This window comes from Sceloporus undulatus, chromosome 6, assembly GCF_019175285.1.
Source record: "Sceloporus undulatus isolate JIND9_A2432 ecotype Alabama chromosome 6, SceUnd_v1.1, whole genome shotgun sequence".
Lineage (NCBI taxonomy): Eukaryota > Metazoa > Chordata > Lepidosauria > Squamata > Phrynosomatidae > Sceloporus > Sceloporus undulatus.
Window position 1 is genome coordinate 4102151 of NC_056527.1, and position 20322 is coordinate 4122472.

General features: G+C 41.9%; 1 protein-coding gene across 1 annotated transcript in view; it reads left to right on the forward strand.

Moving 5' to 3' along the window:
• ALS2CL (ALS2 C-terminal like) overlaps positions 1-20322 on the forward strand; it is a 49199-nt gene that overhangs the window by 5203 nt on the left and 23674 nt on the right. Inside the window, 6 exon segments of the mRNA XM_042474837.1 lie at positions 11752-11860; positions 13387-13564; positions 14695-14760; positions 16569-16734; positions 17506-17634; positions 18189-18308. Of these exon segments, the coding sequence (XP_042330771.1) occupies positions 11755-11860; positions 13387-13564; positions 14695-14760; positions 16569-16734; positions 17506-17634; positions 18189-18308 (765 nt within the window). The 5' untranslated portion in view covers positions 11752-11754.

Genomic DNA, 20322 nt, shown 5'->3' on the forward strand with positions numbered 1-20322 from the left:
TTACATAATCTATATTCTGGAACAAGCGTTGAATACAGATGTGTTTTAAATTACTGGAAACAAGATTCTGCCTCCCCCCAAATTTAACTGAATGCAAAAATTATATTTGCCCTTTGAATGCACGTTTGCATGAATTGCAGTAAGCCTGGATATAAAGGGGGGGAAAGCAGGAGGAAAGAGAGAGAAACTGGGGACATTTTAAGCAGCTGGGAAAGTAGAATGGCAGTGGATTAATCAAATGTCTCATTGGAAGGGATGCTTTGGTTTGATGCAACATGACTCTTCTGATGCTCCTATAATCCGTGGCTCACTCCCCACCATAGACCTTCTCCTGTTTCACACCATTCACAATCCTTAATCAGTTTTTTGTACTAATGTTACTCATAAATCATAATTGCTGTATGTATATCACTGATGGATATACTTGTTTAGTTAAGACATAAACAACTAGCCAAAACTAAAAAGTATACCTTTAAATTACAAGATCATCTGCACAGCCTAAATATATTTACCTGTACATAGTTACATGTGGTTAAGTGAACATTTGATAAGGTGCGATTTTTTTTTAAAAAGAAAAGTAAGTGAATAAAAGAATTTCAAAAAAGTTAAAAATTAATTTAAATCGTGAAATTTTACATTTTTTTAAAAAAATACATTTAAAATTTTAATTTTAAAAAAAATAACCCTGGGCCTCTCCTTTCTCTTCCTGCTGGGCCATCCCCACTCACACCATCTTTTTGCTGGAGTACCAGCGGTTTAAAGGGATGCAGGTGAATGCATGGCCATCCATTTTGACAAAGGCAGACGTTTGGGGAGCAGTGGTGTCAGTCCCCTTTTGAGCATCACTGGTGTGGTTTGTGTTCCCCCCCACTCTCCTATTGATGCCCCTGCCTATATTTATTCTGGGGTGAACAGCTGCAAAGAGTCTGGAGTCCAGTTTTCTAGCCCCAGACACTCCAAAAGCATGTATAGACTCTGCACACCATGCCAAAACCGAAACCAAAGAGTAGCCAGAAATCCACTTCTGTCTGGGAAAAAAGGGTGTGTGTTTTTAAATCGTTGATCATTGCAGGGGCCAAAGGTTGCAACCTATTGAGAAGATGCATCACCATTCTTTTAAGAGACCAAGATAAGGAGAATCCAGGGAATCTGGAGTGGTTCAGGGCCTTACAACAGCTTTGGAGCTATGTTTGCACCACTTTGCCCACCCTTGATGTGTGCAAAAACTGCCATTATTATTATTATTATTATTATTATTATTATTATTATTATTATTATCTTATATCCCATCTTTCTTTCAATATAGGGACTCAAGGTGGCGAACAAGTATAAAACAATACAATTTAAAAACAATACAAAATATTAGAATGCATAAATATAAAAATTTTAAAAAGCAATTAAACAATTTTAAGGATTAAAACAGGTATAAATTAAAATAGAATATACTAAAATAGAAGCCGTTGCAATTTGATGTGTGCAAACTGCCAATATATAGCTCTCCTTTCAAAGCGGTACAGCCACCTCTCCATATCCATGGATTTATCTATGGATTCAACCATCTACAGCCTGACAGTATTTTAAAAGCATATAAATTCCCCAAAAGCAAGCCTTGATTCTGCCATTTTATATAAGGGACACTATTTTACTATCCCATTGTATTTAATGGGACTTGAGCATCTGCAGATTTTGGTGTCCACGGAAGGTCTTAGAATGAAACTCCAGCAAATAACAGGAAGCCACTGCCCTTCTAATTTTGTGGGTTGCACTTCACCCTTCGTCTCCCCTTCTCGTCCCACCTCATTTCAGTTCTGGCTGGTCAGTACAGGAATGCTCTGTCCCCACTCACTTGTGGGCTTTATAGTCCATGTGGCAGGTCACCTAAGAGAAAGAGCCTTTTGTTATGCCTCTCAACACTCTTCTGGATGGGAGCCAGAAACTGTGGGTTTCTTGCCGAGCTGCATTCTTGTCGGAGAGTGAATGCCTGGTGGCCTCAAAAAGAGTTTCCATTCTTTAGCTAACAATTACTGTGGTCTGACCTCCTCTACCACAGGACGGCTTTTGTCTGCAAGGATCTGAGGTTGTGGGCAGCTTAACAGAACTGAAACAACGTTGGGTAGGACAGTCGTTCCCTGGTGAGAAATGTAAATTTCCTCTCTGAACTGGAGAGTTCTTCTGCTGTCAAAGCAATGGATGCCTTTAAATTAAGAGTGTGGCCCATGGGCCACAAATGACCCACAGGACTCCAGAATAGCCTTTGGAACATCAGTCGACCACCCACAGAAACATCCCTTTTTCTTCCCATTAAAAATGCTTTAAACTAGTGCTACTGTTGTTGTTGTTAACGGCTTTCAAGACAGCCCTGGCTCAATGGTGACCCCATGGAGAAGACATATCCAAAACCCCGATTCTCCATTACTATGCTCAGGTCCTCCAAATTCAGACCTGTGTCCTCCCTGATTGATTTTATCTATCTGGCATGTGGTCTCCTTCACTTGCTACTACCTTCCACCTTTCCCAGCATTATTGTCTTCTCTAATGAGTCGTTCTTTCTCTTGATGTGGCCAAAGTAAGACAGCCTTGATTTGATCAACTTGGCTTCCAAGAAGATTTCTGGTTTGATCTGTTCAAGGACCCATTTGTTCATCTTCTTGGCCCTCCATTGTGTCTTCAGCTTTCTTTTCCAGCACCGCATCTGAAATGAGTTGATTTTCTTCTTATCTGCTTTCTTCACCATCCAACTCTCACATCCATACATGATGATGGGGAATGCAATGGCTTGGGCAATTCTAACTTTAGTGTTCAGTTGTATATCTTTACAATGGATCTTGTTCGTTTCTTTCATAGCTGCCATTCCCATTCCTCGTCTTTTTCTGAGTTCTTGACTGCAGTCTCTGTTCTGATCAAAATATGGGAAATCCAGAGTTATATAGTTTCCCAAAAGGAACAGTAATTTCCAAGCTGTGGCTGGGGAGCAATGGGAGTTGTAGTCCAAAAAGGGACTTTGCCAAGAATTGGCTGGAGGATTTTAGAAATTGTAGTCCAAAGACAACTTTTCCAAGAATTGGTTTCCGCTATCTGCTTGGAGATTATGAGAATTGTGCTTAAAGGGGGAATTTTGCCAAGATGTGTTTTGCCAAGGTTGGAAGCTTGATTGTGGGGCAAACGTTCTCCAGTTGGATAAAAGGTTCAGAAGGTTTCATTTACTTTACCTCTGGCTGTATTAACTGGAAAATACTGCAATCTTCTTTGAGTCGCCATATTGGGATTATGGGGATTTAATCTAAATTAACTAAATAAAAACACAATACAGGTCTGAGGTTTATGGGACTTGTACATGGTATAGTGGTTTGAGCATTGGATGGAAACTTTGGAGGCCAACTTGGCCATGAAACCCAATGGGTAAGTCACCCTTTCTCAACTTCAGGAAAGGCAATGGCAAACCTCTATTGAACAAATCTTGCAAAAACAAAAACACAAACCCATGCTGGGATTGCCTTAGGCCAGGTCACCATAAGGGTTGCCATAAATTCAAATCGACTGGAAGGCATACAACAACACCAACAAAGTCCAAACAGGCATGTGCAGTCTAAAGCTTTCATGGCTGACATCAATCGTTATTTGTGGGATTTTTGCGCTATGTGCCCATGTTCTAGAAGAGTTTATTCCTGTTTCTCCAGCATCTGTGGCTGGCATCTTCAGAGAATGCTGACGAAACGTCAGGAATAAACTCTTCTAGAACATGGCCACATAGGCCGAAAAACCCACCAAATGGGCATGTTTCCAGTCTCTGGTTTCCAAGCGTGGCACGCCTACGATGTAATCTATATTTCTCCAGCTCTTCCTCTAATACTACTACTACTAATAATAATACAAATGTTCTCTCTCTGGCTTGCATGCATGTGCCTGCAGTTGATGTAGGGAGAAAGACTCCTTGTTTGCAAAGCGGTGACTGGATTGGAAAGGCTGGCTCAGTGCTCAGAGGAGTTACCTAATAACACGTCTGGGCTGTGCTGGTGTGCATGTGCGTGTGTGTTTGTGTGTCATCCAGGAAGCAGGCCTGGATCTGCACTCAAACAGAAGAGGAAATTTAACTGTGGGAGGAGAGCAGGGAGTGGCATTAGCCAAGTCCTTAATGTGAGAGTTCATGAAATGCTGCCCAGAACTACTCTGAGCTTCTGGCAGCGATCATACCATACGGACGATGCCGGTTTGAAATAAAAGGTAAGCCCTGCTGGGTTTATCTTAAAAGTTCTCTGGCCAGTTGGGATTTGGGACAGTCATGGTTTAGTTATATTACGTAGAAGTGGTTTGGGATTCCAGAGGGGTTCTTATTGTTATTGATGAAGATTGGTATTATATAGCTTGCACATTCTGACTTCCAGTTCGGTAACAAGAGCTGCCACCCCAAAAATTTGTCCTTTATTTGCCATGCTAAATTATACCACTGAACAGTATGGTTTAGGCTATTTTTTGCTCAGGTAAAAACTAGGAACCAGGACGCTGAACCATCACTGGGGACAATTTTGGGGCATTTTGGATTCAAAATTCTTGATAAGTTAGACTGAAGCATGATATTTGTAATAATGTTGTGCGTGAAACAAAGTTGTGCACACTGAACCATCAGAAAACAAAGGTGTCACTCTCTCAGCCACCCATGTGGACAACTTTGGATTTTGGAGTATTTTGGATTTAAAAATTCCCGATATGTGAGACTCAAGTATGATATTTTTAACAATTTTGTGCATGAAACAAAATTTGTGTGCACTGAACTACCAGAAAGTAAAGGTGTCACTCTCTCAGCCACCCATGTGGACAGTTTTGGATTTTGGAGTATTTCAGATTTTATAATTCCGGACAAGGGAGATGCAAACTGTATAAAAGCTTCTCCTGATTCTAAGGACAGATATCCATATGATACCATATAGTCTTGTTAGCCTGTCAGATGATCGATAGGGGCAAAGCCAGTCTGATATCCTTTAGGAAGGGAAGATTCAGCTGAAGAGAAGGCCCTGTCTTACATATTCACCACCTGAATCTTTTGGGAACTGAAGATCTCCGTTGAGGATCTCCTGCTTTGGGCAGACTGAAGGTGTATTAGCTTCCATACTCATAGGAGAAGAGTATGGCACTTTGTTTCCAACGGTGGTTAGCATTAGACCTGTGGAGCTCTCCAAATGAAATTGTACTGCAACTCCCTTTATCCCTATCCAGCATAGTGATGAGGATTGCTGGAAGTTGCAGTCCAACAACATCCAGAGAGTTCCAGGACTCCTCTTGGAAGCCAGAAACCTCCTGGAAGCCGCTGAGCTGAGAATAAAGGCAACAAACTTCTCTGCTCCTGGAGGTCACTCTTTGGTGGTAGACTGCATCTGAAGATGGAGGTTCCTCTGGCTTGTGTCTCATCCTGTTTTCCAGCAACCAAAACTAGTGACTACTTTCTGCCCCAGGTTTTGCCGGTAGAAACCGGGTTGGTTTAAACCTTGTTTTAAACTAAATGATTTAAAAAAAAAAACAACACTTCTAAATTTTAAAATTAATTATTTTATTTTATTTAAAAAACCTGGCTATTCTTACTAATTTCCAGCCCTCTTAATGGAACAACAACGGCCATTGGAATTTAAACCTTTTTATCAGTTGTTCATTGCCAGACCAGTTCCCAGTGTCAGTAGCTTCTTTTTAATCACTTTATTCAACTGACATAAGTTCAACCAAAACAGTTTGCTTTAAAAGAGTACTTTTTTTAGGCTTTCGCAGATGACCTACTCATATCTTTAGGAAACCCAGTAGAAATTATTATTTAAACTCGTGGCCATCACATCTGAACAGCGTTTTGCTGCTTGGTTTTCTTATTTAGGAGTTTATCACACTGGGGCTAATTTTGGCATTAAAAAGAGAGTAAAGTGCATTGAGAGCATCCTGCAAATTAAGCGAAAATGGCAAGTAATTGAGCAGATGATTATCACACGCAATTGTGCAATTAAAGTGATATCGGAAATGCATTGTCGATGAAATCCCGAAAGTAAAAAGATGCTAATTAATTCTTCTTTGTGACCACTTTAATGGCAGGTTTTGTGTGACATAGTGTGCATTTACTTTGCGTAATTACATGATTTTTCCGGGACATTCATGGGATAAACTGCCGATCTCCTTCATGTGACAAACTCCTTAGTCCTAGCTAGGTGTAGTCCTCTTATACTTCAATGCAAAAACCCAAAACAAAAACAAAAACTGCTTTAAATTTTGGTTTTGGGGTTCCCCTCTCCAACCCTGCTCTGCCCACACACCAGTGTGTATGTTGCATGTGTGCACGCACTTGTGTGTGTGTGTGTGTGAGAGAGAGAGAGAGAGACTTGTGACTTCCGATCTTCTTAAAGTCATCATCTTCCCATTTTCTCTGCCGTTGTTGCTTCTGCAAAGCTTCTAAACAGGGCTGGCTCTGACATTAAGCAGAGAGAGGCAGCTGTCTTGGGTGGTGGATTTTGGGAGTCACACAAGGACAGCCAAAGGACTACCATAGTTATCAGATGCCTAATTCAGGCGGAGGCAAAGAAAGAGACACACATGGATGTGTTGTGTGTGTGTGTGTTGCCTTAGCTGCTCTTTGTCTATAGGGTCTTCTTTGCTGTTTTGCTTTGGGTGACCAAATACTTTGGGATAGCCCTGCTTAACCTGTTGTTGTGGTTGTTCTTGTGTGCCTTCAAGTCATTTCCAACTTCCGGCAACCCTAAGGCATTGGCTTTTTTGGGCAAGATTGGTTCAGAGGGAGTTTGCCATTGCCATCCTCTGAGACTGAGAGTGTGTGATTTGACCAAGATCACCCAATGGGTCTCCATGGCTGAGTAGGGATTCAAACCCTGGTCTCCAGAATCATAGTCCACTACTCTGGCTCACGCTTATGCTGTTTAGCACAGAGCATAAGGGTGCTTTAGATCTGCAAGGAGAACAATGGGTGATTTTTTTAAAATATTCTTATTATTGACCATAACTCTTTATGGGAGTTAAGCGGACTGTTGGGGTATGCATTCAAGTCATTTCCAACTTCTGGCAGCCCTAAGACAAACTTATCATGGCGTTTTCTTGGCAGGTTTCTTCAGACAGTGTTTGCCTTTTCCAGGCTGAGAGAGTGTGACTTGCCCAAGGTCACTCTGTGGGGTTCTATAGCTGAGCCAGGATTTGAACCCTGGTCTCCAGAATCATAGCCCAATGCTCAAAGCACTACACCATGCTGGCTCTCACACCTTCCTAAACTACAAATCCCAGGCCATGATAATTCAAGGGCCATCACTGTGCCGTGTCAAAAGGACCATTATAGAATACAGATTTTTAATAAATTCTAAGCAGTATATATTTCATATTTGGTTTGTAGATCCCAGAGTTTTCATAAAAGCAAAACAGAGTAGATCCCACAAAGCTGAAATCTATACATCCTGGTGTCACGTGTGGATCTCTCTCGATCTTGATTTTCATTTCAAATATATTTTGTTGTTCACGGAAGCCAAACTCTCCTTGAAAGCGAAGACAATGAGCTGGCTGCCTTTAGCTCGAAAAGTCTGCGGTTTCCCCCTTGTAGCAGAATGACCCAGCTTTGGCCTCCGTTGAAAATGGTTTTTACTTCTTCTTCTTCTTCCTTTTCTCCATTCCTGTGAACTGGAATGAAACCACCCATTGTGTTTTCTTCCTTCTCTCCTAGAACGGTTAGATCAAGGAAACCTGTGTAATGCTTGCAGTGTGTTGCCAACAGATTCCAGGGGAGTTACTCAGGAGAGGAAGGACAGGAACCTGAAGCACACCTTTGTTGACTAATAGATTCAGGGATGCTCTGGAGTAATAACTCCAGGATTTGGGACTTTATCACACCAGGCTGCCAAAGTGGAATTGCAACAGGAGACTAGTGTTTGTGGCCATCCTTACCACACAATTCAGTGTCTGTCCTGTTTTATGTTCTTTTTGTACATAAGCCCTTCTGGAAGGGTTTAGTTTATACCCCAGAACAGGTGTGGGCAAAGTGGGGTCCCCGAGGGCCATTTTTGTGGTTCCTCCGTGCTAAAAAAAATGCAAAGGCTCCTCCATGCCCTTTATGGGAATGTAGGGGAAAATTTCCCCACATTCTGGGGTTTTTCTGGGCCATTTTGGGCCCAAGAGAGTCTTTTAAGTTTTATTTTTCTTTTAAGGCAGTGACTTCTAGTCCTTTCCAGTCACTTCTGGTTGTTAAAAATAAGGCCTCTCCTGGACAACAACAAAAGCAGCAGAAAGATTTATTTATAATGCCCTTTCCCTAAAGTGCAGAACATCAAACACATACAGTCAAAAGACATCAAACCTATGCCATCAAAGACCAAGAGAATAACACTACAAATATACTATATAGACTCATGTATACGTTTAGAAAGTTTAGTAAACAAATTGACCCCAAAACCATGGGTCGACTTATCTATGGGCCAGCATAAGTACTGTACCTTAACTCTTACCAAGACAGGAACTATCCCTTTCTCTGAATGAAGTCGCAAAAGGCAAGAGAGAACCTAAAAGAAGCCCCAACGCACTCTGCTCTTTCTTTTGCTTCATCATTGGCATCCTTTGATACATGTCCCTAAGTTTTACTGTCAACTTATCTACAAGTCATATCAAAATCCATAATTTTGACCCTGAAAGCTGCTTTCGACTTGTATGTGAGGTCGAGTTATAGTTAAATATATATGGTACAGTACATAAATTCTCCAACCTCCCGCCAGCCGCTACCCATCTCAGCAAATTGGTGCCTAATTTGGTGGAACCCTAAATATGGGAACCGCAAGTTTGAAGTTTGAACCGGGACCCCTTTAGCCCCCAACATTGGCTACCCCTGCCCTAGAAGATCAGCTGAAAAAACATGTAAAGGACATGGTCTCTACAGCAAAAATTCCCTGTTTTGTACAGCATAGTATGTCCCTGGCTTCTTCATACAAACTGACGTATGTGTTTCCTCTTGTGTCATGCTTGGCTCAATTTCGCTTCCTGTGATCCCTCTCACAATGGACTTGAACAGAGTTGCTCATGCCCTCTTGCACTTTTATGTACTGTTTCTTCCAAAGAGGCCTTTTAAGTACCTGGTAAAGATTTCTCCATCATGAAGGGAAAATAAGATCCTACTTGTTGTGTTTGGTTTGACTGTGAAGCAAAAGTGGAAGTTGGGCAGCAGAAAGAGTGACACTTTGGTTTCATTGTGAATTTGCATACATGTGGATTTGCTTTTCTTGGCAGACTTGACTTTTTTGCCACAACAGACTTCCTAAAATGTTGTCAGTAGACAATAAATCAGCAATTTGTGATGGTCAGGGCTTCCTTTTTCTCACGTTCCAGTCAGATATTCTTCTAAAAATGGGCAATGAACAAGTCTTACATTTGTACAAAGCTTTTCAGAACTGAATGCAGAAAAATGACAGTAAATCAAGGGTAAGAACTGACCAGCCCTTCTGGATGTTGCTGGACTGAAATGCCCAAATTCTCCTTCATGCTGACTGCGGACGATGGGATTTGTAGTCTGACAACTTCTGGAGAGCTGGACAGTTGTCATCCTTATAAGTACAAGTATCCCTCAGATGATGAAGCAGATGTATCCCTGGACAGCTTGTCTCAAACAAAATATTTGGTACCAGCATCAGAAAAAACACCGAAAGAACAGGGAAGAAGAGCAGGTCAATATATTTCAGCAAACTTTCTATCCAAAACTAAGAATATGCACATGTGAAATGAAACAACTAGGACAAATAAGATTTGCATGGGGAAATAAAAACACAGCTAACCTTTTAGACTTCATCTGTACTGCAGAAATAATGCAGCTTGACACCGCTTTAATTGCTATGGATCAGTGCTATGGAATTCTGGGATCTTCAGTTTTGTGAGCAATTTAGTCTTCTCTGTCAGAGAGCCTTGGTGCCATAAAAAATCCTACAAATCCCAGATTTCCGTATGATGGAGCCATGGCATCATTTCTGAATCTTCCAAAATGGATCCAGGGATGACTTTTCTTTCAGTAGCCTCCACTTACATGATTTCTAGTTGGACAAGCTTCCACATCTACAATTGCAACATGATCAACTAAAGCTGATTCCTATTTTTCACTTTAATTTGTTTATTGCAAACACACTACTGCAACCTGGCACTGAAAGTCTGTCTTTCTCTAGCCATCCTTCATTCTTTTTCCTAATGCTGATGCTGCTAAAAACCTTGCAGCTAGAAAGATGATGGAGAGGAAAAAAAAGACTTTGTAAATGGAACTTCACTGCCAGAGGTTTTATCAGTTGAGAGGCCTGTATTTGTGTTTGCAGTGAGTATGTCCTGTTTTCCCATGGTAAAAATATAGATTTGCAGGCTGGGCAGCTTTTTCAGATCTAGGACTACCAATACTGTTATCAACATATCCATGGCTGTGCTCACACAGCAGGGAGAAAACTGTACATTATCCATTCTTGTTTGCAAACTGCAAGGATGAAGCACATGATAAATTACAGCAGCAGGTCATAGAGATGGGGAAATCTCAAGTTTCACTTTCATCTGCCTTTCGGTTTCAAGAACGAACGACTGGCACAGTTTGTCCCTTGCTGTGTCAGCACTCAAAGATTTCTGCACAGTTCTTTGATTGATTTGCACTTTTGGAATGTTGTTTTGCAAAGAACATGTGATTCTCTGATTCTGAGCCAAACACACTGTTTCCTGTGCAGAAAACAGATGTTGTAGGACTGCAATTCCTATCATCTCTGTCCAGCCCAGTCAATGGCCAGGAACGCTATTTATTTTCATGTGGAAGGCCCCCTGGCCATGATGGACACATCTGAAGTCCATTATTACTATTGTTGTTGTTGTTGTTATTGTTATTGTTATTTAATTTAGATTTCCAATGCATTACAAAGAACAATACACCCTCCCTCCTCCCAAAATTAGTTAATACAATCAACTATCACAATCTTAAACATTATTCACCTATCATATTTCATATTAACATCAAGTCCATGAGTCTCCTTTGAAATCACAGAATCATAGAGTTGTTGTTGTCTCAAAAAGTACTATTTCCAAACTGCATTCGATCTATTGGTAGTCCATGTGTTGAAGTCAGATATATATTGTAGAGGACAAAAGGTGACCAGATTCCATGAAGCCATCTTCCTTTACCATTCTCTTGGCCAATCCTAGACAATATGTTAATTTTTCAGATATGGTTGTTGTTGTTGTTGTTGTTGTTGTTGTGTGCCCTCCAGTTTTTTCTTACTGCAACCCTGGGGTTTTCTTGGCAAGATTCATTTTTGGAGGCGTTGCATTTGCTTTTCTATTAGGTTGAGGAAGTGTGATTTGCTCAAGGTCACTGAATGGATTTCCATGACGGTGTGACAATTCAAACCATGGTCTCCACAGTCATAGTCCAGTGTGCCTTCAAGTTGTTTCTGAGTTACAGAGACACTAAGGTGGACCTATCATGAAGTTTTCTTGGCAGGATTTGTTCAGAGTGGGGTTGCCGTTGCCATCCTCTGAGGCTTAGAGAGTGTGCCTTGCCCATGGCTGAGACAGGATTTGAACCCCTGGTCTCCAGAGTCATAGTCCGATGTGCAAGTCCAGAAAAGCAACTTTCCCAAGCCCTGGATCAGGTTAGCCAGGGCTAACAATCCAGATTTAAATTTATTTTTAAAAAACAAACAAAATGCGGTTAGATAGCTGGCCTTTGGAGCTGAGGTCTAACCTGGGATCTTTATATTCCCTTCTGTTTTCTTGGCATAACAGGACATGAGCATCGAAGAAGTGGCTTCCTCGCTGCTAAGGATCGAAGAGACCTTCTCTGCATGCCTTTCTCGGATCAACAGCATTGTGCTCAAGCCGCTGTTGCAATCGGGTGAGTATCGCAGACTTCATAGCCTTTAGATCATATCTTTCCATTTCTCCAACTATTCCTTTCTGGTGAGGAGCATATTCTCTCTTGACTCATTCTTGCATATGGGAATGAGGAACCATCCCCCTCACACTCACCTTTGCCAGTGAGACATTTATTGGTCTGTATGGAGAGCTTTTTACTTTTGGAAGGACATTTTGGGGGCAATTTTTATAAATTGCATAAACAGTCTAGCTAAACTACCATATACTGGGTAGCTTAACTGTCATACTTACACTCTGAAATTCCCATTGGGCAGCTAAACCACCATAGGCTAAAGTATACTAAACTGTGTAGCTAAATTACCATTGGGCAGGTAAACTATTACAGGAGTTTGTCACACAGAATGGATCCCATGCAGAAACTGAATTTAAACTGGGAAAAAAGGCAAAAATGGCTAGATTTTCAGACGATGTTGGGAGTTTGCCCATTTTCTAGTGGACAAAACCTGTGAAAACGGGTTGATTTTCATGCAACATAAGGGTTAATGAGAATTAACTCGACATTAACCCAAACAGAAAGTAGACAAAACTTGCTCCTTTTTACTTTCGGAAAACCCTGAAAGTAAAAAGGAGCAGGCTTTGTCAACTTTCTGTTTGGGTTAATGTTGATTTAATTCTCATTAACCCTTATGTTGCGTGAAAATCAACCTATTTTGTGGGGTTTTTCTGGATTTTTAAATCCTGTTTCTGCATGGCATCTGTCCTTTGTGATAAACTCCATAGCTACACACTAGCACATAAACCACCATATGCAAAGGGACCTTGTAGAACCTTTGAGAGTATCTGAGAGAAAGAAAGAAGTTGGTAGCATGAGCTTTCGTAGACTTGAGTCTGCTTCCTTAGATGCATACAGTGGAAGATGCAGGAACAGAACTTAAGGCCTGTTCCTGGACCCTCCACTTCATACATCTCAGGAAGCAGACTCAAGTCTACAAAATCTCATCCTTCCAGCTTCCCTTCACACCAAGCATCTGAAAAAGTACACTCAAGTCCACAAAAGCCCATGCTTCGCTTCTCTCCACCTTAGGCTTCTAAGGAAGCAGACTCAGATGCAAGAATCAAGTCTACGAAAATGTATGCAACGCAACCAACTTCTCTCTGCACCCCCCTAGTGATACCACTGGACATTCCTGGGTAAAGTAGGGTCCATAGCCATCCTAAATCTCAATTAAATCCTTTCCACATACCACCTTCAGTGAAGTATTGGGGAGTCACTCCTTCCTTGGCTTGTCCACCCTGTTTGAAGTTGACATTTCTATAATACTTTATCATATCTCCAGTTGACTATTCTCGAACATGTCCTCTGGCAGAGTGTGCTGGAAGAATCTGGTGAACCATCATCCTTTTCAAAATCAGACTTAATGAATTAATTAATTGTTAAAATACTTATGTCTGAAGATCTTGGGGGGGGGGTACCTTCTAAGTCAATTGTTCTTTGACTTGTTATTCTCCTTTTCTTATCCTGGACCTCTCTTTCCATCGCCAAAGGGTCCTTCGAGCACATGAAGTTCTTCTTGCTACTGAACGACCACTTCCACGTTATTTGGGACTTGACAGAGGAGAACTATCGAGCGCTGAAGCAAACTTTGCAGGAGTCTGAATCTGCCAACATCCGTGATGTGTACTTAACCTGGAAAACAGACTTATTCCTTAATGCCTACATCCAGTGAGTAGTGGAAATGGCCACCCTGATATTCTGCATTGAAAGGAGTCCTACTTTGCCACCTCCAAATTAGTTTGGTCTGCCCGCTGAGCAAATTTTGCAATGGGTATGCAAGTTGCCCAGTGTTACTTAAGCCTAGTATGGTTATCTGAGCAACTGTATGATCCCATATGAGCCTGTCAAGGTTTTGAAATATATGGGGAGACCCTTCTCTCTGTTCAAGCAGAGATACATCTGGTGGCAACACAAAAGAAGGCCTTCTTGGTGGCTGATCCTAGGCTTTGGAACTCCCTTTTTGGAGAGGCTAGACTGGCCTTCTCCATTGTGTCCCTTTGGTGGCTTTTCAATAGGTTTGTTGTTGTGTGCCTTCAAATCATTTCTGACTTAGGACAGCCCTAAGGCAACCCTATCCCAGGGTTTTCTTGACAGATGTCTTCAGAGGAGGTTTGCCATTACCTTCCTCTGAGGCTGAGAGAATGTGACTCGCCCAAAGTCACCAAGTGGGTTTCATGGCTGAGCAGGGATCCAAACCTTGATCTCCAGAGGCATAGTCCAACGCTCAAATCACTATGCAGGCTAGATTGCTTTTAATTCTAATACTAGTTGAAAATTACAATTTAACATATTAAATGTTAAATTAATTTCATCGGTTTTAATTTTTGTAAGCTGAGTCCTAGGCCTCAAAAATGGTGGGAAATTATTAATATTGTTGTTATTATAGGTTGACTCTCCCTTATCAGAAATGCTTGGGACTGGAAGTATTTTGGGTTTTGGATTTTTTTTGGATTTTGTAATATCTGTATTTGCATATATGTACATAATGAGAGATTTTGAAGATGGGACCCAAGTCTAAACACAAAATTCATTTATGTTTCATATACACCTTATACACATAGCCTGGAGGTAACTGTATACAATATTGCCAATGTTTTTGTGCGTGAAACAAAATCTGTGTATATCGAACCATCAGAAAGCAAAGATGTCACTATCTCAGCCACTCATAGAAAACGTTGGGGTTTCTTGAGCCTTTCGGATTTTAGAATTTCACATAAGGGAGAATTATTGTATTCTTGTATTATTATTGCTTAGCCATGTAATCTGAGACATGTTTCTTTTGTATTTTCAACAAATAGGTATTTCTCCACATTTGCCAGTTGTGTTGTAGTCCAAGGGTTTGAACATGCTGCAAGAAATAAAAGGTGAGTCAACGGAGCAGAGAAGGAAACAAAGACAAAAGATAGAAACACCCTCAGCTCAGGAAGCCCCCAATTCGAATCTCACCATTTATTTGTTATTTGTTATATTAATTTGTATCCTGCTTTTCTCCCAAAATTGGGACTCAAAGTGACCATTGCCATGAACTCACTATTTATGCACTTAAATATTTATATCTTTTCCTGTTTCTAAGGATTTCAGCGTGGCGTACAATTTTTTTTAAAAGATTAAATTTAAAACAGGGTCACAACAAACTACAAATCCCAGGATTACATAGGACTGAGCCATGACAGTTAAAGTGGTGTCAAAGTGCATTAGTTCTGCAGTGCAGATGCAGCCTGAGTGAAGAATTATATCCTTAGGCTGAAGTTACAATTGGAGTGGAGTCATAGATGTTGCCAGGTGCATCCAGTTAGGGTTGTTGGCTGCCTCTTGAACCAGCGCTAGAGACCAGCTTTTGCTGCTCATTTCTGCAGCAATGGCTCTCTTGGAAAGGGAACCGGGTGGAGCAAATGTTTTCTAAAGGTGTGGAAAACAAGGAGAGATAGCAGCAGCAGCAAGCTGCCACTTGAGTCTTGATGGGTTTTGAAAGGGCTTGTGAAATATAAGGTGGCTCTTTGAAGCAGCGCTGTGCAGAGTACTTCTTGTTTTGGAAAAAATAGAGAGAGAGGAAAGTTCAGAATCCTTTTCATCAAGGAGAGAGCTGTCATTCAGTCGTTTTGACATCTCACTTCCCCTTTTCAAACAGTAGTCTTGGAACTCTGCAGCCAGTTGGTTGCGTTGGTTCTACAAGCAGGTGAAAAGGTTTGCAAAATCAAATCAAATCCCAGTGCTTGGGAAAAGTTACTTTCAGAGGAATTGCAGTTCCCAGATCTATTTCTTTACATGTGTGAATTATAAAAATTACAGTCTCCTCCAAAGACTAGGATCCAGAGCAATGGATGCAAGCTACAGGGAAAGAGATTCCACCTCAACATTAGGAAGACTTTCTGACAGTAAGAGCTTTCCAACAGTGAAATACACTCCTTCCTCGGAGACTGAAGTGGAGTCTCCTCCTTTGGAGGTTTTTAAACATAGGCTGGATGGACATCTATTGGAGGTGCTTCAATTGTATATTCCTGCATGGCAGAAGGAGGTTGGATTGGATGGCTCTTGGGGTCTCTTCCAGCTCTGGGATTCTATGATTCTGTATGTTTTGTTCACCATACTTTTTATCGTCCTTGTTGCCCTTCTCAGAACTTGCTCCAACTTGTCTATATCTCTCTTAGAAGCTTATCACACACTCCCCCCCCCCCCGGTTATGGGAAATGGAAAGGGATGCTCAGGGCTGCGCGTGAGCTGGAAAAAACAGATTTTGTCACACAGCAAATTGTCCTCAAAAGGGCTCCTTCCATCCCCCAGCACCAAGCCATCCCCATTTAGTGCTAAGGAGTGTTAAATGTTCTTGTCGGAAGTCTTCTAGCCGAGGAAAATGGCGCCCCTCAGCACTGAATGGGGATGGCTTGGTGCTGGGGGACGGAAAGAGGCCCTTTTGAGGACAATTTGCTGTGCTATAAAATCCATTTTTCCAGCTCATGCGCGGCCCTGAGCATCTCCTTTTAGTCCCATTAGCGGGAGAAAAAAGGTGTGTGATAAGCTTCCTAAAATGGGAACCAAAACTGAACCTGATGAGGTCCAGATGAGGCCTGACTAGTGCAGGATATAGGAGGAAATCTATGCTTCAAAATATTTCTCTTCTCTAGCATCCTATCCTTAACCGGCTTGTCTTGTGGATTGTGACTTGTTGTTGCAGTGAAGTTTGGAAGTCCCACAAGCCCTCCCTCCAACAACTCCTTGAAGATTTCTCCCCAGACACTTCCATAGCAGTGGCTCTCCACACGGTCCTATATAAACCCTTCCAGGATCACCTCCAGCAATACAGCGCTGTCTTCTCTGAGCTTCAGGAGACAAAGAGCCAGGTATCCTCCTCCTCATCTTCATTTATAGCCCACCGCTTTCTTGGTCTGGGACTTCAGGTGGCTTGTCAAAGTTATAGCAGGCATAGCTTTTTTAAAAAATAGCCTTGAAATCCATAAAACATAAAACTTAAAAACATAATTAAATTAACAACAGGATTAAAAGCAGTTAAAAGAGTGACTGAGGGAAAAGGGATAAATAAACAGCATGGAACGTTTTGATATATCGTTTTTGGTGGGCTTTTGGGGCTATGCGGCCATGTTCTTGAAGAGTTTATTCCTGACGTTTTGCCTGCAGCTGTGGCTGGCATCTTCAGAGAAGATCCTTTGATAGGTCTTTTCCCCTTGCAGTTAGCCTGCCAAAACCTGCCAAAACAGAGAGGTCTTCACTTGCATGGGGAAGGAGAGCAGGATTATGGAAGCTGCAGTCTATCTTCTCTTGGAAGGGAGTCCCGGAGCCAGAGAGCAACCCCCAAGAGGACCCTGTTTTGTAATCCCATCAGATATACCCAGGAGGATGGTGGGACAGAGAGAAGGGTCTTCCAGACTTCTCAGCCAACAAACTTCTTTGCACAAGCTCCGTAGGCCACAAATTGTAGGAAGGAACTATTTGTGCAAGTTCTCTGTAGAGCTTTACGGTGTTGCTTTGTCCCAGAATCCGTTGCTCACTCGGTCCTAATTCCCATGATCTCCTAACAGAGAAACTTGCCTGTTTCTGTAGCATAGATCCTGAAGAAATAGTGATGAATTCTTTTGCATTTTCTCCCCTAACAGGGACTGGAGAAAGAATCAATAACCAATGCTTCCAGACAGTTTGCCAAGCTACGCTCCTTCATTAGCCAAGCCTTGGATGAAGCATACCTCACCAGAAACCTGTGGAAGTCTCTAAGTCACAAATTCATGGTATGTTAAAAGAGAAGCAGAGAGAATTGTGGGGAGGTCAGGTGAGTTGACTTGTTCAGCTAACTTACCTTTTAAAGAACTCAACTATTTGTTTATTTAAAATATTTCTGTATCACTTCCTAGCTTGCCAGGGCTCCTGAGGCAATGAACAAATAAAAGCAACTAAAACACTACAAAGCGATAAACATTTTGTAAAGGTTCAATGGATTTAGATGTTGTTGTTTTTAAACTTGTAAAAGCTGTCTAAAAAAAACCCCTAAAATAAAATTTTAATACAATTAAAGGAGAGCAATTTCAAACATTGCAATCCATGCAGACCAACACTGTTTTTGGTGCCTGCCGGAATAAGCAGATGGGCAGTCTCAACAGTCAAGAACCTAGGGATCCTATGATGTTCAAAGGATGGGAATTACATATATTTACCTACCAATAAAGAGGCACAGGATTCCAAGGTTCCTGGCAAAAGTGGGGTAGGGAGTTCCCTAGGTCCCTGGTAGCAGCCCATGCCTGCCAGGCAGCGACTAAATCAACTTTATGGCTCCTCTGTGTCACAGGATCTTCTTGGCGTTCCTGAAAGGAGGCTATTGGAAGACAGTCGAAATGTCAGCATTTTTGCCAGCACAGGGCGATCAGACCGCATCCTGCTCTTCAGTGACATCCTTCTGCTCATCCAGGTTAGTAGGCCGAGTAGATATTGGAGACCAACCTTGTACAAGTGTGTTGTCTGTTGTTAACTGCCCTCGAGTCAGCCTGACTCATGGTGACTCTGGGGATGAGACATCTCCAAGCCCTCCCATTCTCCACTGCTCTGCTCAGTTCCTGTACCTTCTTGCCCATGACTTCCCAGATTAAGTCTAGCCATCTGGCATGTGATCTTCCTTTCTTTCTACTGCCCTCTGCCTTTCCAAGCATTGGGCCTGAACAGACAGGCCAAAATAAAGCTGCCTTGGGTCTCTTTGGAGGTATGCTGTTTAAATGACACAAGCATCATAAGAGGCCAGAAGCTGCGCCAAAGCTGCACTCCAGTCCTTAGGATTGGTGAGTGGCTTTGGCGTGGCTTCTAGCCTCTTAGGATGCATGCATCATTTAAATAGCATTCCTCCAAAGAGACCTGAAGCAGCTTTATTTTGGCTTGTCTGTACGGGCCCATTATTGTCTTTTTGAGTGAGTCCTGCCCTTTCATGATGTGGACAGAAATACAGCAGCCTCAGTTTTGTCATCTTGGCTTCCAGGGGGATTTCTAGTTCGATCTGTTCAAGGACCCATTTGTTTGTCTTCTTAGCCATCCATGGTATCTTCAGCACTCTTCTCCAGCACCGCATCTCCAATGAGTTGATTCTTTTCCTGTCTGCTTTCTTCACCGTCCAGCTCTCACATCTATACATAGCGGTGGTGAATACAGTGACTATTCTAACTTTAGTGCTCAGTTGCATATCTTTACTCTTTAGGATCTTATCTAGTTCTTTCAGGGCTCCCCTTCCGATTCCTAGCCTTCTTCTTCTTTCTTGGCTGCAGTCACCATTCTGGTTGTTGTTTGATCCTAGGTATGGGAACTCTTTAGCTATTTCAATTTCTTCCTTGTCTAGGTTGAGTATGTTGTGGTGTGGAGGGATTCATTTGGCTGACCCTTCCTCCAGACAGTTAGCATTTCGCAGCCAGTGGCCACATCCAGTTCTGTTTTGTGAGGTTTCCTCCTCACTTTAGCTGCTGCCAATACTTCCCTCTTGCGGTTAGCAGAGGAAGCAAAGGATACTCATAAATTTTCTCACCCTTGACAAGAATGGCTGCCTCAAAAGGTCAAGACGCTGTTCAGAAAATGGTCAGCTGCCATGAGATTTTGCACCTTTCCATCCTTTTTTGTATGTGTGAAAATTTTGGAGAAGAAAAATCTTTGTGTGAAACTTGTTTTCGGCTTGGAAAACAAACAGAATGTTTATGCACACTTGCGTGCGCGCGCGCACACACACACAAAATTCCCCACAATGTTTTGTGCATAAAGTTCTCTGGGCACAAAATACACTTATATTCTGCTCCAGAACATTTGGGGTTTCATGCAAAATCTCTCAAGTTTTTAATACAACTGAATTTTTCACAAAGTGTGCAAAATAATTTTAAATGATCCAAAACTCTTATAATGTCACCCAGACAGAGGAGAAACTTTTGAAGTTATTCATCTTTCTATGCAAGAGTGAAATAAATGTAACTCTACAACCCTAGGATTAGTTGCTTTCTTCTCACATAAGCAATGGTGCTCATAGTCTTAATATCAGAAATGGGGGGATTATGGACTGAACCAGGGGTTGACATCTGCCCCCCTTCCAACCAACTGCATTCCCAGCATACTCTATTTCCTTCCATGACGCCTCTCAAAATGGCAGCCAGAAGTGATGTTGAGGGACTTCAACAAAAACATTTTGGGTGGGAGATTCAGAATGGTTGAGGTGGTAGGGAATGCATTTGCTTGATTTGACATATTTGAAGAGGGGGCTATATGTGGGTGTTTGGTGAAAGTAACCTCAAAATCACACCAATTTATTAAAAAGTGGGAGTGAAGGGGTTTTGGAGGACTGGTCAGGGGCTTCATAGACTGCAAGAAGGATGCCCAGGGACCACATGAACCCCACAGGCCACACTTTTCCCACAACTGACCTACACCAAGGATGAAGAAACTCCAGGGAGCCAATATCC